Below are 19,016 nucleotides of genomic sequence, written 5' to 3'. Positions count from 1 at the left end.
TCATTACTTTTACTAGCTACTACAGGCCTTTAAGCTTCTTCAAACCGGCATGTAGCTCAGAACGTGCGATAAACAAAGTCCTGAACGGTGTATACGTTTAGCGCTTAATATCACAGCAGGTTCCTTGAGCCGATACGATTTCATTAATTATTTTCACAAGCTACAATACTGCCGTTATACGCATAACTGTCCCATGTACATGGGAATCCCAGCAAACATGAGACAAATATGCAGAATAGGCCCTACATGATTCGATGTTCTTCGACTCGATATCGACTCGTGGAAGCAAACGATGCCTCACTTAAATGATTTTCTCGGTTACTCTGATCGAACAATTTTCCAAGGAACTTCTATTCCACATCTTGATGTATGCTTGAGTCAATGGTCCTTTCATTGGCGACTCATAGAGTATCGGCTGTATTATAGCCTTTTTTTGGAGCTCGGATCGTGTGATCTATCCAATGAACCAACTGTAACGATTAAACTACTTGATCTTCCTTGTCCGTGTAGGGGCAACTGGGATAATATGCACCCCCGGGGCAAAACGACCCTTCGACGTTTTTGAGGACATTTTCGTAAGTTTTTCGAGAGTATTCACAACAGTACATGTAGTTCGGATCTCGAAATACGAAACCAGTAGTAAATATTCGTGATCATATGCCTGAAACACCGCCAAAAATGCCAAAAGGCCATTTTGCCCCGGATTATGCAAAAAAAATCGCAGGTTAACCTCATTGTCACCTTGGACATTGGACCTCATGTTTATTGAAATTAGGGTCATATGCTTATTACACCGGATTGTGTAAATACCGATGATGATGATATTGCGAAAGTCTTGATTGATCTGGAAGTTACTGGAAACTCAAGAATATTTAGGAGTACCTTGAAGATCTCGTATTCACGAAAATTGAGTTTGCATGATGCGTATATGCCTATTGAACAGGATTGGGGGCATACTGACGATGAGGACATTGCAAAAGCCTTGATTGATCTGATAAATACCGTGGGCTGAGCTCAGGAACATTTTGGAATACCTTGAGCATCTCGGTATCAAGAAAATTGGATTTGCATGATGCGCAGATGCTTATTGAACCGAATTGTGAAGCACCTGTACTGACGATGAAAACATTGCTAAAGCTTTGATTGATCGGGTAGATACCATGGGCTGAACTTCAAAACGTTTTGGTGTACCATGAACATCTCGTATTCAAGAAAATAGGCTTTTCATTATGCGTATATGCTTATTGAACCAGATTGGGTGTATAACGACGATAAGGACATTGGACAAAGCCTTGATTGACATGGTAAATACCGTGGGTTAAACTCCAGAAAGTTTTGGATTACTTTGAGCATCTCGTATTCAAGAAAATTAGGTTTGCATGATGCGTATATGCCCATTGAACCGGATTGGGTGAATACCGACGATGAGGACATTGGAAAAACCTTGGTTGGTCCGGTAGATACCGTGGGCTGAGCTCGAGAACGTTTTGAAGTACCTTGAGCATCTCGTATTCCTGAAAATTAATCACAGGCATAACGTTCAGGGTGGCTCAGCTCGTCTGAGTATTTAGAACTATCAAACAATGTAATTTAGGATTCAAACATGCCAGATTTATTTGCATGCTCTCAGAAGCGAAAACTTCCCAAGGTTTCGGATATCTAGGTTTTCAGGGTATAGCCAAATTTGTCCCCTGATTTTTTTTTCCTGCATAGACAAAATCCTGGATAACAGTTTTGCCACTTGGTGACCCAGCCGTCTTGTAAGGGGATTAAGATAGGGTGGTCTCGATAAAACAATGATAAAAGTGAATTTCGGATAGGGTGGCCAAAACAATTTTTTTTAAATCACTTGAGGCAATACTACGTACGGATACCGCGTTCTAGTAATTGGTGGTTTTGCGACAGTTTTGGGCAACTACAGTATGCGTATACAGACGTGCAGCGCCGTAGCGTTTGGTTGGTCAGGTTGGCCCCGCCAAGGGCACCAGTTTTCAGGGGGCACCAAAACAATGCTTAATCTGAGGAATAATATATTATTACTCAGGAGTATTTTAATGACTCAATCAACTGTGAGCTAATCTAAGGTAAAAATATGTAAACATATTTCTTATTTGTTTGCTCCTCCGGGTTTTCAGGGACTTTCGAAATATTTTATTATTTTTTATATTTTTATAGTTATTTGAAAATCATGAAGTTTGATACCCATATTGCGTGGATCCAATGGAGAAGGGTCATTTGGCCTAAGTCCATTCGGCCGAAAGCTATTTGGCCGAATGCCACTAGGCCGAACAGATCATTAGGCTGAAAGGGTCGCTTGGCTGACAGGGTCGTTTAGCCGAAAGGGTCGTTTGGCCGACAGGATCGTTTGGCCGAAAGGGTCGTTTTACGGAATGGGTTGTTTGGCCGAAAGGGTAGTTTGGCCGGAAGAGTCATTTGGCCGAAAGGGTCGTTTGGCCAAAAGGGTCATTTAGCCGAAAGAGAAGGATCATTTAGCCGAAAGGGTCATTTGGCCGGTGTCAGGCCATTTGGCCGAATGTCGTTTGGCCGAATGCCGTTTGGCCGAACGCCATTTGGCCGAATGCCGTTTGGCCGAACGGGTCATTTGGCCGAATGCCGTTTGGCCGAAAAGTTTGAAAAAATTGACCTCAGATTACGAGTAGTGAATAGTGAAAAATGAGAAGTAGGAAGTGAGAAGTGCAAAGTGAAAAGAGAAAAGTGAACTGAGAACAGAGAATTTCTTCCTTCGTCCTTCTTCCTTCTTTCTTCTTTTTTCGTCTTTCTTCCTACGCCCTTCTTTCTCCTCCCTTCTTCCTTCTTTCTTCTACCTTCACCCTTCTTCCTTCCTGCTTCTTCCTTCTTTTTTCTTCCTGCTTTTTCTTCCTTCTTCTTTATTATTCCTTCTTCTTTCTTTCTTTCCCCTTCCTTCTACTTTCTTTCTTCTTCTTCCTTCCTTCTTTCTTCTTTCTTTTTACCTTCTTCCTTCTTTTTTCCTTCTTTCTTCTGGCTTCTTTCTTCTTCTTTCTTCTTTCCTTCTTCCTTCTTTCTTCTTTCCTTCTACCTTCTTCCTTCTTTCTTCCTTCTTCCTTCTTTCTTCCTTCTTCCTTCTTTCTTCCTTCTTTCTTCCTTCTTTTTCCTTCTTCCTTCTTCTATCTTTCTTCCTTCTTCGTTTTTCCTTCTTCCTTCTTTCCTTCTACCTTCTTTCTTCTTCCTTCTTTCTTCCTTCTTTTTCTTCCTTCTTCCTTCTTGCTTCTTTCTTCCTTCTTCCATCTACCTTCTTCCTTCTTCCTTCTTCCTTCTTCCTTCTTCCTTCTTCCTTCTTCCTTCTTCCTCCTTCCTCCTTCCTTCTTCTTTCTTCTTCCTACTTCCATCTTCCTTCTTCCATCTTCCTTCTTCCTTTTTCCTTCTTCTTTCTTCCTTCTTCCTCCTTCCTTCTTCCCTCTTCCTTCCTCCTTCTTTCTTTCTTCCTGCTTCTTCGTTCTTTCGTCTAACTTCTTATTTCTTCCTTCCTTCTTCCTTCTTTCTTTCTTCCTTCTTCCTTTTTTCTTCTTTATTTTTCCTTCTTTCTTCCTTCTTCCTTGTTTTTTTCTTTCTTCCTTCTTGCCTTCTACCTTCTTCCTTCTCTCTTCCTTCTTCTTTCTTTCTTTTTCCTTCCTTCTTTCCTTTTTCCTTCATCCTTCTTCCTTCTTTCCTCTTTCTTTCTTCTTCTTACTTCTTCTTTATTTCGTCCTTCTTTTTCCTTTCTTCTTTCCTCTTCCTTCTTGCTTCTCTCTTCTTCCTTCTTCCTTCTTTCTTCTTCCTTCTTCAGTTTTCTTTCTTTCTTCTTTCTTCCTTCTTACTTCTTCCTTCTTCTTTCTTCCTACTTTTTTTCTTTTTCCTTTTTCCTCCCTCCTTCTCTCTTCTTACTTCTTATCTTTTCCTTTTTCCTTCTTCTTCCTTGATTCTTCCTTTATTCTTCTTCCGCTTCCCTTGTTACTCGATATCTCACTTACCACTTCTCACTTCTTGCTTCTTGCTTCTTACTACTCGCTTCACACACTTAATAAGGAAACGTTTTTAAACTATTCGGCCAAACGGCATTCGGCCAAATGGCGTTCGGCCAAACGACCCTTTCGGCCAAATAGCATTCGGCCAAACGACATTCGGCCAAACGGCATTCGGCCAAATGACCCTGAACCATTTGGCCAAACTGGTCATTAGGACGAAAGGATCATTTGGCCGAAAGGATCATTTGGCCGAAAGGGTCATTTGGCCATTAGGGTCGTTTGGCCCAAAGGGTAATTTGGCCGAATAGGACATTTGGGCGAATAGGTCATTTGAAAAGTAAGAGATAAGAAATGAGAAGAGAGACTTCTCACTCTTCATTTTTCTTTTCTCACTGGAAAAAGTGAGAAGCGCGAAATGAGTAGTGAGACGTCTCACTACCCCCTTTTCACAGTGAGAAGTGAGAAATGGGGAGTGAAGAGCGAGACATATAATTTTTCACTCTTAAGTTTTCTCTTCTTACTGTAAAAAGGGAGAAGCGCGAAGTGAGTAGTGAGACGTCTCACTACTTTCGGTCAAATGACCCTTTCGGCCAAACGACCCTTTCGGCCAAATGACCCTTTCGGCCAAACAACCCTTTCGCCCAAACGACCCAAATAACTTTCGGCCAAATGGCTTTCGCCATGAGAGTCTGTTCGAGCAAATGGTATATTCGGCCAAACAACTTTCGGCCTAGTGGCATTCGGCCAAATGGGTTTCGGCCAAATGACCCTTCCCCCACTGCAGATTTGGGTTTTATTGGCCCAACTAGGTCAAGTAGTGGTTCCAAACCACTGTCAGACCCATTCCGGATTTTTTTTTTCTTGATTCGAATAGAATCGATGGCGATTTCATCCACCAACCTTTCCAACCCACTTGATCCAATAAGGTTTAATAGTGATTCCGACCTAACTAAGATTATTAGTTCCTTCAAATGATCAACCAAGCCACAACAGATTTGAGTTAATAATGATATGGTTAGGACCGACAGCAATTCCGAACATCAATCAACCCTTAAGAGATGGGTTAACCATTGGGCCTAGGCTGCCCATGACCTCATATTTGACGTAACGACCATTCCAAATTTCACCGAATTCGACTTACCACGCGTTAACGACAGTAATTCAACTACTGTAATATCGATACGTGGCATGTTTCAAGCCTCCTTGACGTGTCTACGGGTTAGACTGTCTCAGATTTGCGACATTTGTCCCTAAATCATCCCAAATACATGCGAAAGTGCAATAGTTGATACGTCAACTATGAAATCATGGGAAGTGGAATGGTGTCTCCAAACCATTGAAAGACTCTCTCTCCAGCATTAGAATTTTCTTAATCTGAATCTCTGGACTAGAGTTGGACTTTCTTGACGCATCTACTAGGTCTAGCACAAGATGAATAGGTGTTCCAATCTGCCAAATTCACGATACAGCCATCTTGGATTTTAGTATGGAAAAGCCAGCTGGTTTGTTTTCGTTTTGCACTGAAAATGAATTTTTCACCCCCGCCTTCTTCTCTTCCAAAAACTTGGCAGATTGGAGCACCTACCACTATATTCATCTTGGTCTAGCAAGTCGTGGGTTCTGGAGAAAAAAAAATGCGTTTGTTTTTTTGTAAACATTTCTATGAATTTTATGAATATTTAGCCCTTGAATGTCAAATTTGCGCTTCTTATTTTATAATAATAATACATATATGGAAAAGAGAAAAAATAGAGTATAAAAGGCACTTAAAATTTTAAAATATTTGTACGCGCAAAAAACAAAAAAAAATGCGCTTCAGTTTTTTTTTATTTTGAAATTGTAAATTGAGTATCAGTTCACCAAGCTGAGGATATTATGTCCCTAATATCTTCATATCAAGCATTTATTACTCATGAACGACTGTATGTTGTCATATAAGAGGTGATGCAACCGAATCGTTAAAAATAAGGCGTCTATGGCTTAAATATTTGTATAGTGCATATATCTAAAAACCTATGGCATTATTTTTGGATTCACTCTCTAAGATCTCGCAATAATATCAAACATAATTTATTGCGCAAGTATTCTATGAGGAGGAATTGTTAGAAGCGTTTAGATTGGTAATTCAGAAGGGAGCTTCAAAGCAACTTTCGAATGTTTGTTTTACTGGAATATAAAAAAAAATCTTAGTGGATTCTTTGAAGAACTCCCGAAGAAATCATTCCAACAGAATAATTCAAGGGCAATTCAAGTAACAGGTAGATGTATTTTTAAAGGATTTCCTGGTGAAGGTTCTATCGAATCGTCTAAACGCATTCTTGGAGAAACTCCAGGAAATATACTAACGGGACAGCGTTCTGTCAATCTTTTGTGAATATTTTAGGGACGATTTAAAAAAAAAAGCCTTGAGAATATTGCAATCTGCTAAAAAAAAATCTGCGGAGAATCTTTAAAAGATATTTTTTTTTTGTTTATTTTTTTTGAGAAACTTGCTATAATTTTCTAATGGATTTGAAATTCCTAAAAATTCTTAAAGATACATCTGAAGTTTTCTATTCCGAATATTTGACTACTTGAACTGCTTGGTCATTTTCCGGGCGAAATTCCTGAAATTTGTAGTGATTTCTGAAAATCAATTAATTATCCAATCTGACAGATTTTACATGATCGTTTTACAAAAAATTAAATTGATGCAGAAAATAATCAATTTCCATGTTTTCGAGCCACATTGCACAGCTCGGCAAACCATGAAGCGACCGATGCATGTAGAATATTGAATTCATGTTCATCAAACTATCGTTTTTTAATTATTATAAATATGAGAACAAAGTAAAATCCTATTTTTCCACATAGAACAAATCTCAAATAATCGAACATATTTTAACGAGCAATCATTTTCCTTTCCAATTTCCAGAGGCAGTGAGACGAGCGTAGCGACGATAGACGATGGAGGGACGATGTGGGCCCGGCAGCAGCATGCCGTTTCGGTGCGGCATGCGTTCAAACAGTACGGCACCAAGAAGAAACCAAATCAAGTTCTATCCAACCTGAACATGACAGTAGCCAAAGGAACAATGTAAGTAGCCCCATGTCCGTCGTGGGCGTACTGCGTAGTCGTGCTGATTGGAAAGCCTGCTACGGTATGCATTTGCACGAGCATTGTTAGCCAGCAGCGGTATTGATTGATCATCCGAGGGAGTTCAGAGAGCGGATGCAAGGCTCGGTGTGTACGTTCAGGTTTTCCCCATTCCCAGAGTGATTGCGAAGGGTGATGCGGGTTACCATGATAATCTAAATAGCCTGCAACACGTGAAGCTTGATTAACCTTTTTCCGAAGCACTGATAGTCCCTGACAGCCGCTTTATGGAATTAGTGTTACACGTAATGGAACTACGTAGGAAGTATTGCTTTCTGAGCACATTAAGGGAATTCCACAAATTGTTTTGGCATTTGCGTGTTCAGACAATCGTTATTAATATTGCCTATGGGCGGTAGCTTTGATACACCATCCGTAACGATTACTGGAAGTGTTCGATAGGCGGAGTTAAAAGGCAAATCAATTTATGATGAGCCCAAATTTGTTTATTAGGTATAAGCTCTTTGTTTTGATCTTTATCTTTGTCATAAATATGGAAAAATGTTCGTCTGTCTTTATTTTTGGAACTATTATTAACGATATTTCGGTAACTTTTACCAAAAATAATCAATCATTTAAGCTAATATAAAACAACTATTTTCAAAAAGGCAGCCAGTTTTCTCGTTCAGAAAAAAATACTTGCCATTGAGAAATGAATAATGTATTAAAGTAATTCTCTCATTTTATGTTGAGCTTTGTGAAAAAAACACATTAAAGCCCTACTAATTCAACCTAACATCCATGTCTAAAACGATCAGAAGGATAACAACCGTAAAGTACCAGCTAACAGTGCCAGCACAGTTTTCCACATTTTGCTGCTGTACAAAGGTCCATATGGCAATAAGTATTTATTATAATGGACCAGCAGAAATGCAATGTGCAATCATTTCCTTCAGCGGTTGCTCGTTAAAAACTTAAAACTCGCGACCACCAGATGCCGGTTAGTGCGCCGTAGCATATTAACTTCGCACCGAATCTGGATTGGGGTTTTTTCACGTGTTGAAGGTTTCTACGAATACAATAACAGTGCAATTGCATTTCACTTGCACTTAAGTACCAACAGTCGGTCGGTCGACTCATTCAGTGCAATCGTGAAGGAGGAATGCCCAATCGTTGGAATGCTGCATATTGCGGTTGAACAACATGAACATGATTTTATACCGGATGGTGGCAGCGGTAAGAAATCTGGAACGACCTTTACCGGTGTTGACGTGATTACACTGGTCGACGATGGAAAACATCTTATGGCTCTCAATTTTGCATTTATCAACACGGTCGTTAACAATCGTGTGTCCAATGATTTGAAAAATATTCGTTGAAAAATATTGACAATTGATTTTAAGCTCATTAACTGTGTGCCCACCGTGCTAAACGATAATATTTACTATTTCATATTCTATCTTTATTTTCAGTTAATTTGGTTGTAATTTGAATGAGCAGGCGTGGTTTTGAGTTTGTATGAAAATTACTATGAAAACAGAACCTTTGGGGGGGGGGGGGACCAGTCTGCAACGTTTCCCATTACGCTTTTTGATACATTGGTAACAAAGAAACGATTTGATTATTGCAAGAAACGTTACATATTAGGGAAATTTTGGATAATGGAAAATTCAATTTGAAACGTAAAAGAATATCATCAATGTCAATTATGAACACTAAAATTTCACTTACACTACTTACAGAAGTCAAATCGTTTCGCAATAACAACTGTCTTTTAGCTTTAGGAAGTATTCTATGAGGTTAACGCATTGATTACCTTTAAATAGTTCAGGAACCACCTCATGAGATGGTCTTTCACATCAGTGGCAATTTCTACAGTCATTTCCATTCAAATGCGTACAATCAAATTGCATCTTAATTAGCTGTATTTTTGGAGGATTATTAAAATCCCAAATTCAATCGCTTTAGCGTCGAGTAGTCTTCTTCTTCTTATTGGCATTACATCCCCACACTGGGACAGAGCCGCCTCGCAGCTTAGTGTTCATTAAGCACTTCCACAGTTATTAACTGCGAGGTTTCTAAGCCAGGTTACCATTTTTGCATTTGTATATCATGAGGCTAGCACGATGATACTTTTATGCCCAGGGAAGTCGAGACAATTTCCAATCCGAAAATTGCCTAGACCGGCACCGAGAATCGAACCCAGCCACCCTCAGCATGGTCTTGCTTTGTAGCCGCGCGTCTTACCGCACGGCTAAGGAGGGCCCCGCGGTGAAGCGTCGAGTAGTAAAAAAGTCAAAATTTGAATCACTCTAACACGCAGACTTTAACCGGGAGCTCGTTTTCCGGGAAAGGATTTTTTCCGTGGTCTTATGGGTAAGACCTATTTTTTCCTCAATTCCTGTGCCGCGAAAAGTTGATTTGCTCGTTTTCTCACTTTTTTCATCCCTTGTGGTGGCTTTACCAATGCTACCAAGTGTAGCTTTTACGGAACAAACAGTAACAGTAAGCAGTTGATGCGGTGATGGGATCGGAGTGAGCGCATCCCAATGATCATTTTGTTAATCCCTTTGCAATGCTAACCGAAAATTTTCGCGAAAAATTAGTGAGGCTTAAAAGTTATGAAACGAAAAAAAAAATTTCACCAAGAAGGCACGATTTTTATTGATCTTTCATCTTCATTCTAGAGAAAAGATTAATGAGTAAAAGAAGTTTGTTGCAAAAAACTACGAAAGAACAATCTCTTATGACGCGAAAATCACTTGATTTCGTCTCATCGAAAGGAAAAGTATGAAATCTGTTTTAAATTATATATTTTACTAGTAAATGATGTTCAATAGAAATCAAGTTCAGCAGCATATATGGAGAAGCATGGTTATTATAGCGAATGAATGTCATATTTTTTTAAAAATTGTTCATCGATTCTTTTTTACACGGATTTTTTTCACACGGCACGCATCCCCCGAGTAAAAAAATAATCGGGTGTATCTCCAAAAACGGCTTGGTGATATATTATGCGTAAATTGAAAGATCTTCCAACTAAAAATATAGGAACAAGGAATTATTGAAGACCCTTGCAGTGAAAATCAAGGAAAACAAATTGTTTCTAGATTTAAGGCTCCCACAAATCGCGATGCAATGGCCAAGGTCGCTGCATGCAATGCTCCATTTAAGGTTCCCCCAAACGCACGCGACGTGATTCTATCGTTTGGCGACTGTGATTCTGTCGCCATTGGCATGAAAAAACGTAAACGAACATTGCCTGCAGCGACCCAACGATATAATCGCGGCGACTAGTTGTCGCCATCGCGTCGACGAAATCGCTTAGGTCTGGGGGAGCCCTTATGCTTCCATACCAACGGCGACAGAATCGCAGGCGACAGTTGCGTCGCGTGTGTTAGGGGATCCTTTATGTGCGCTTTTGTGTGCTTCAACCTATATCCGACACCCAGCTAAGGGCGTTGGATAAGTTTTGCCCTCAGACGATTTCCGTAGAATAGTTTATTAAGGTTACTGCATGATGATTGAGCGATGCCAACTGATTAGACTCCTAGATACCCTTCGACAGCGATACGAGTATTTGTAGAGGGTTTTTGCGTTTGACATTCTAAAAAACACCTGGACTGCTCAGAGCTTGCACATGTGTCATGTTCTAGTTCGTCGCTCCCGGCAGCGTTTGCTCTTTCAGTCTGTCAGACACTTCACAATGTTTAGGCGAAATCACCCGCTTGAACGTTGCCTAAAACTTCCTCAACGGAATTAATTGGTTCGGTTTTGATTGTAGCAGAGCGTAAAACAAAACTAGATAATGGAATTTTTTTAGTAAGCATCTTCTTCTTCTTCTTATTGGCATAACATCCCGCACTGGGACATTGCCGCCTCATAGCTTAGTGTTCGTTTTAGCACTTCTACAGTTATTAACTGCGAGGTTTCCAAGCCAAGTTACAATTTTTTCATTCGTGTATTATGAGGCTAACATGAGGATACTTTATGCCTAGGGAAGTCAAGAGAATTTCCAACCTGAAAACCTAGACCGGACCGGGAATCTCCAATAGTCCAGATCAGTCCTGGCAACGTCCTTGCGAATGCTGGGGAAGGGGGAGGATGGTTAGTCGGACACCTATTTAAGAAAGATGCAGAGAACTCTACGACCTCTCATAGGTGCCACGGGAGGTTTTGGAATTGTTACTGTGGATGGTTTTAACAGTAGGAATCGTGTTGGTAGAACGTGAAGCACAGAAAGATGTATGATAGACAGTAGGAAAGGGACGAGCCTGGAATTGAACCCACGACCTCCTGCTTTTAAGGCAGAAGCGGTAGCCAATAAACTAACCGAGGTCTTCGTAGTTTTTTCCTAGAACACAATAATTGTTGATTTATTATTTATTATCAATGAACGTTTATTTATTTTAGAAGCCATCAATGAAAAAATACTGGCTTTCAATGGCAAAATGAAAGAAAACTATTTTTGCATGTGAAATAGCTGGTTGTCTTTGTGTTGAACTGAATGTTCTATTAAAAACATTGTTTTACACTATTTTTTTTCGCTCGTAGTTTTGATCGTGTGACTTCAATTTGCCACCTTGTCCTTGCAACATGTTTCAAAAAATCCTTAATGATTCAAAGAAAAATCACATGGTAATTATTATGCGTTAAACATTTAGGATGAGTGCAAAGCTAAGAAAATGTTAATCGAGTAAAAACAGAATCCAGTGTAATTAAAAAAAGCTAGTTGTCATGCCATGCCAGTGCACTTCAAATGTGCTAGATTTTGTTTTCTCTGTCTTCTTCAGTCGCAAGCAGGTACCCAGGAACCGTCACACGGATTATTTGGCAACCAAAAATCTGGTGTTAATTGCCAACGATTACTTCGATTAGTGGCGGCGCGTTTTTCGTAGGGCAGAATGTTGTTAGTTTGGCCGTGTTGCTGGTTTGTAAAGTTGATTTTAAGCAAAACATGTAAATTTTTGAGTTTCAGTTTTTTGGGACAAAATTAACAATATTGAACTGCAAACGCCATATAAATTTATCTAAAGGGTTGTAAAGGTTTAAATCTGTTTATTTTAAGCGTGATCATTCACCTTTCTGTCATTTTGGATCTCAAAGTCATATTTTTATTAGCGAAAACTTCTCTCTGTTAGTCTTTCGCTTCTCTTACATAAATAAAGGATGGAACGGAAAGAAAAACATCAAGTTTTGATACATGATATTTGTAAGATTATGTACCAAATTAATTTGGATGCACTGGCGACCACCTCGTCAGAGCAACCGACTAAAACAACGAGACAGTCTCAATTGAGTTGTCGCATCCTATCCTAGATTTTGCTTAAGTTTGATAAAATTGTTATCATGGCTTGCTATGATTCGGAACAGTTTTTGCCTTTCTTTTATCGTTATTCGTTATCTTAATTGGTTCGACTAAGATGGCGACGATAGAGGTATTGGCTTTCAGTATTTTGGGATCAAAAACGGGGTTTTATGTTTTCATCCGACGTTTCGGACATATGTATTGTGCCTTTTTCTGTGGACAATGAATATGTTTATGTTGTGTTTATGTTTTATGCTTAGTGTACTTACTAACTATGTTTCATTTTGTTGTCACATTAGCCCTCAGCATAGGACCTATTTGTCACCACAAGTCGCTACAACATGAAAAACAACGTTATCCGGAGGAAACACTGTGTAGGCGGTCAATTTTGGATCAATTAAGCTTACTTTGTCCTGTCTTATGTGGGGTATGCCGGAAATTTGAATTGACCTGGCTCGCAGAAACTTTTGGTGCACCTTTTTGTTTGGCACCACTTTTACTCTGGTTGTGTCGAAGCTGTCCTATCTGTTGATCGGCTCTACTACATCTATTGTTTTTCAAAGAATGTAGTCTGCTGGCATACGTACTGCTCAAATTGTCTGTGTCTGTACGTTTACTGACTGTGTGTTGTGTGTTTACAATGTGACATCTTTCGAGAATGTGTAAATTTTGTTTCTTAAAACTAGGGTAACCGTACCCTTACTGGAGGTAGCACCAATAGTGGAGGTAGTGGGGTTTTAATGAGATTTATCATATTTATACACATTACGATGGTTTCAGTTGATGCGTCGTGCTTTGGATATCCTGTTAAATGCAACTTATCTTAAGATTTCGCTTGAAAAACTATTGAAAACAATTATTTTCCTTAACACAATTGACTCCCTTGTACCTATAGTGTTGCAACTGTACTAATAGTGGCGAGTTTCATAAGAAACCAATGGATAGCACCACTATGGGAACCAAAATTAACTTTTACCGCCACTAAAGGAACAGTGTACCCATAGTGATACAAGCAATATTTGGTATTTGTTTATGTTAAATGACATCTATCTTATTTTTGTTAGCAAATTTGTTAATTTATCTATTGACTAAGATATTAAAGCTGAAAATTTCCCATAATTATCAATTTTTAAAAAATATTTTATTTTGTGGATCTACTAATACCTCCACTATTGGTACCGTTACCCTATAGTCTAATATTTGTGTGCGGTCGAATGCAAAGACGTGTTGGTTGACGATGGAGTGATCGAGTAGCGCTGTTCGTTCCCGAAGGCTAGCTACCTCTTGGTCCTCCGCGCTTTTGCCTTGATCTCACATGCTTTGCAGTCTATTAGGATCAGTCTATTAGAACAGGAGCAGTGGCTGGAAATCCTCGTTTTCAGTTTGTTTGACGTCATACCTACGGAGCACGCTGCACAACTTTTGCATGGAATCCTGTAAATCACATTCGATCGGTCGCCTTGTTCTACTACATCTTTCATCGGCGGCAGCATCTTTCCGACGGTTTTTGCATTCTTTGTGCTGATGGTGACGTTCGGATAGTTTTTTTTCAAACTTTTTTGAATTTCGTTTGATAGCTTTCCGACGTGTACCATCGACCAAAACAAAGTTTCTTCATTTGGCCTGACGTCATCATTGGTGGTGAGTTGTCGTTCTCTCGATCGATCAATCAGGCGGTTTATTATACGTGTGGGGCTTTAGGTTGGTGGAGATATCCATCACACGTTGTTTGTGGCGACGTTTACTTTGAGCCTTAAACTGTGTTCCGAGTGGTAGTTAATGAAACGACCGGAAGCTATTGGTTTCATGTACCACACGGTTTTGTCTGGTCATTTTGACGTACCAGCAGCAAGTCTAAAAACGGAATTCGACCATCTTTCTCCACCTCCACGGTGAACTGTATTTTCATGTGATATTGATTGAAAATTCCAATTACCTCATCAATTTTCTTCTCGGGCACCTCCAGTATCAATTCGTTCACATACTTCTTCAGTACTGGTATTGGAAAGGTAATTTGTTTTGCGACGGTATCCATTAATATCCATTTCCATTACCAGATCCGCGATTGTGGGTGACAGCGGATTACCCATCGCTGTCCCAAACACTTGTTGGAAGAATTGCCCTTTAAAACTGGAAGTAGCTGCAGTCTATACAGAACTCAGTGATCTCAAGGAACAAATCTAAGTTGACGTCGGTGTTTTGTTTTATGTTGACCCAGTTCTTGATGACGTCACGAAGAACCAAATCTTTCGGGATGCAGGTGAATAGGGACACTACATCTAGGGAGATGAGAACATATCCGGGGAGAAGCTGTGTACTGTTTATATATTGGCAGAACGAGAATGAATTCGTTACGTTGTATCTGCCAGCAATGGACTTCTGGATTGTTTTCCCCACGAACTGTGACAGTGTATTCGACGGTGACGTCATGCACGGTACCACTGGGCGCAGCGGCAGTCCCTCTTTGTGTGCCTTCGGAGCACCGTATATTTGGGGGGAGGTGGCTCTGTATGTTTTCAGCTTCATTTCAGTGGCACGATCGATGAGTTTTAAATCCGGCAACCGTTTGGCGAATTCGTTGTTGCGCTTTTGATACGATGATGTTGGATCCCGTGTCAATTTCTTGTAGGTGTTGTCATCGTCGATCACGCGTTGCAGCTTCCCATCATACTCTTCCCGTTGCATCACCACTGTATTGTTCCCTTCGTTTGGCCTTTGACATTTAGCCGAATAGGACATTTGGTCAAATAGGACATTTGGCCGAATAGGTCATTTGGTCGAATAGGACATTTGGCCGAATAAGACATTTGACCGAATAGGATATTTGACCGTGTTGGACATTTGGCTAAATAGGTAATATGACCGAATAAGTTATTTGACCGAATGCGTCATTTGGTCGAACAGGACAGACGTCTTACTACTCACTTCTCACATTTTTCACAGTGAGAAGTAAGAAATGAAGAGTGTGAAGTGACGTTTGGCCAAATAGGACATTTGGCCGAATAGGCCACTTTGACCCAATAGGTCATTTGGCCGAATAGGATATTTGGCCGAATAGGACATTTGGCCGAATATGACATTTGACCAAATAGGATATTTGGCCGAACAGGACAGACGTTTTACTACTCACTTCTCACCTCTCATTTTACACAGTGAGAAATGAAGAGTGTGAAGTGGCGTTTGGCCAAATAGGACATTTAACATAATAGGACATTTGGCCGAATAGGGCATTTGGCCTAATAGGACATTTGGCCGAATAGGACATTTGGCCGAATGGGACATTTGGGGGGTGGTGGACGTCTTACTACTCACTTCTCTCTTCACATTGTTCACAGTGAGAAGTGAAAAATGAAGAGTGTGAAGTTTGACGTCCCAATTCCTCCGGAGGCATCAAAATCAGAAATTTGCAAGACAAGTGAGATTTTGACATCGGGACATGCTTCTGGAAATAACGGTTACCCTCAGGTCAGTTCTAAGGCCCTTGGGGAAGCTTCCGGAATCATCAAAATCGGTAATTTTTCGAAATACTACAAACTATAGTAGTATGAGTATCAAGCTTCAGCATTTTGCAAGACAAGACAATGGCCTATTTTGATGCTTGCGGAAACTCGCCTAAGGGCTCCGGAGCTGACCACAGAGTGGCCAATATCCCTAGAATTATATTCGGATGTCATAATCCCACTTGTCTTGCAAATGCTGACATTTGACTACCATATTTCCATATTGTTGGTGATACTTTGAAAATGTCCGGTTAAGATGCCTTCGGAGGCTTTCTCAAGGGCCTCGGAACTGGCCTAAGGTGGACAATGTCTCCAGAATCATATCCGGTTGTCATAATGCCACTTGTCTTGCAAAATTTGCGGTTTGATATACCCATATTGCTAATTTGGAGTGAAAATATTGAACTGACCATTTTGGTGCCGCTTCTCACCGGGTCGCTTCGAAGAAACCTGTTGGTGGCCATTTTTGGAACAGGTGTCACCATGATTTTTTAATCCGATTTAACCCCTGATACAAATCTACCTAAAATAATATGAATAGGAATGAAAAAAACGACGAAAGTAACGCTGTTGGTAAGAAACCGCTTTCCGATTGATCATATGTATATAAAGGAGGAAGTTACCATCACCGACAGGTGGATTATTATGGCTCTCTACAGGAATACACTGTTTGTGTTGAGAATAGTATTCTGGAATCACCTTCCTATTTATTTGAAAAATACTACAAGCTTGGGTGAATTTAGTTGCATTGTCTTTTTCAACAACAGCTTTCAGCAGTAGAATTAAGTTTATCTTCTTATTCAAATATCTTAAATTTTGGATTATACATGTTTCACATGCATTCATCGTATGTAGTACTTCAAAAAGAATATCCTAACACTACATAAGTTATTCCATAAATAAATAAATTCGTTAATTAGTAAATAAAGGTAAACTATAAACATTATTAAAATCACGAAGATATTTCGTAATTTCAACTATGCAAAAGCCTGGATGAAACTTTGGCCTGCAAGGTTTAATTAGAGATCAATATAATTATTAAGGACGCAGCGCGGGCGGTCGCGCTGCAGCAAGGTACCCGGCAGAACGTGGAACGTTATAGACGGAAGCGGAGACAGCAGACCCGCCTTTTTCAGGAGAAGAAACGCCGCCTGGAAGAAGCGGAGTGCGAGGAGATGGAACAGCTGTGCCGTTCTCAAGAAACACGCAAGTTCTACCAGAAGCTCAACGCATCCCGCAAAGGCTTCGTGCCGCGAGCCGAAATGTGCCGGGATAAGGATGGGAGCATCTTGATGGACGAACGTGTGGTGATCGAAAGGTGGAAGCAGCACTACGAGGAACATCTGAATGGCGCTGAGAGTACAGGCAGTGAAAGTCAAGGCAGCGGAGGAGATGACTACGTCAGTTCAGCGGACGATGGAAGCCAACCAGCCCCCACATTGAGGGATGTTAAGGATGCCATTCAACAGCTAAAGACCAACAAAGCCGCTGGTAAGGATGGTATCGGAGCTGAGCTCATCAAGATGGGCCCGGAAAAGCTGGCCACTTGCCTGCACAAACTGATAGTCAGAATCTGGGAAACCGAACAGCTACCGGAGGAGTGGAAGGAAGGGGTTATATGCCCCATCTACAAGAAAGGCGACAAACTGGAGTGTGAGAACTTTCGAGCGATCACCATCCTTAATGCCGCCTACAAAGTGATATCCCAGATCATCTTCCGTCGTCTGTCACCATTAGTGAACGAGTTTGTGGGAAGTTATCAAGCCGGCTTCGTTGACGGCCGCTCGACAACGGACCAGTTCTTTACTGTACGGCAAATCCTCCAAAAATGCCGTGAATACCAGGTCCCAACGCACCATCTGTTCATTGATTTCAAGGCGGCATACGACAGTATAGACCGCGTAGAGCTATGGAAAATTATGGACGAGAACAGCTTCCCTGGGAAGCTTACCAGACTGATCAAAACAACGGTGGATGGTGTGCAAAACTGTGTGAAGATTTCGGGCGAACACTCCAGTTCGTTCGAATCGCGCGGGGGACTAAGACAAGGTGATGGACTTTCGTGCCTGTTGTTCAACATTGCGCTAGAAGGTGTTATGCGGAGAGCCGGGTGTAACAGCCGGGGTACGATTTTCAACAGATCCATTCAATGTATTTGCTTCGCGGATGACATGGAGATTGTCGGCCGAACATTTGCAAAGGTGGCAGAACTGTACACCCGCCTGAAACGTGAAGCAACAAAAGTTGGACTGGTGGTGAATGCGTCAAAGACAAAGTACATGCTTGTGGGCGGAACCGAGCGCGACAGGGCCCGCCTGGGAAGCAGTGTTACGATAGACGGGGATACCTTCGAGGTGGTCGAGGAATTCGTCTACCTCGGATCCTTGCTAACGGCTGACAACAACGTTAGTCGTGAAATACGAAGGCGCATCATCTGTGGAAGTCGGGCCTACTACGGGCTCCAGAAGAAACTGCGGTCGAAAAAGATTCGCCACCGCACCAAATGTGTCATGAACAAGACGTTAATAAGACCGGTTGTCCTCTACGGACATGAAACATGGACAATGCTCGAGGAGGACTTGCAAGCACTCGGAGTATTCGAGAGACGGGTGCTTAGGACCATCTTTGGCGGTGTGCAAGAAGACGGTGTGTGGCGGCGAAGAATGAACCATGAGCTCGCCCAACTCTACGGCGAACCCAGTATCCAGAAGGTAGCTAAAGCCGGAAGGGTACGATGGGCAGGACATGTTGCAAGAATGCCGGACAGCAACCCTGCAAAGATGGTGTTCGCTTCCGATCCGGCAGGTACGAGACGGCGTGGAGCGCAGCGAGCGAGATGGGCAGACCAGGTGCAGAACGACTTGGCGAGCGTGGGGCGTATCCGAGGATGGAGAGATGCGGCCTCGAACCGTGCATTGTGGCGTCAAATTGTTGATTCAGTGTTATCTGTTTAGATGTTAACTAAATAAATGAAATGAAATAATTATTTTTTTAATAATCCGACCAATAGCCAATCTTGTTATTACGCAGCAAAGATAGAACAAAGCGCTGACGCTCATCCTATTCTAATTTGTTGGGATCGGTGACTGAAAATGCGAGGTTATTAATAATTTGAGTTCTGGAAAACTTAATTTCAATGAATTAATACT

General features: G+C 41.0%; 1 protein-coding gene across 4 annotated transcripts in view; it reads left to right on the top strand.

Annotated features, from left to right (window-relative positions):
* The window catches only part of LOC134205129 (ABC transporter G family member 23), a 323,526-nt gene that overhangs the window by 268,079 nt on the left and 36,431 nt on the right, over positions 1-19,016 (top strand). For all 4 annotated transcript variants that reach the window (XM_062680073.1, XM_062680072.1, XM_062680074.1 and 1 more), the window contains one exon: positions 6,898-7,059. In XM_062680073.1, the coding sequence (XP_062536057.1) occupies positions 6,898-7,059 (162 nt within the window). The remainder of the gene's footprint in view (positions 1-6,897; positions 7,060-19,016) is intronic.

The sequence above is a fragment of the Armigeres subalbatus genome, chromosome 1 (genome assembly GCF_024139115.2).
Source record: "Armigeres subalbatus isolate Guangzhou_Male chromosome 1, GZ_Asu_2, whole genome shotgun sequence".
NCBI classification, from domain to species: Eukaryota; Metazoa; Arthropoda; class Insecta; order Diptera; family Culicidae; genus Armigeres; species Armigeres subalbatus.
The sequence above is the reverse complement of the archived record's forward strand: the minus strand, read 5'-3'. Positions and strand labels throughout refer to the sequence as shown.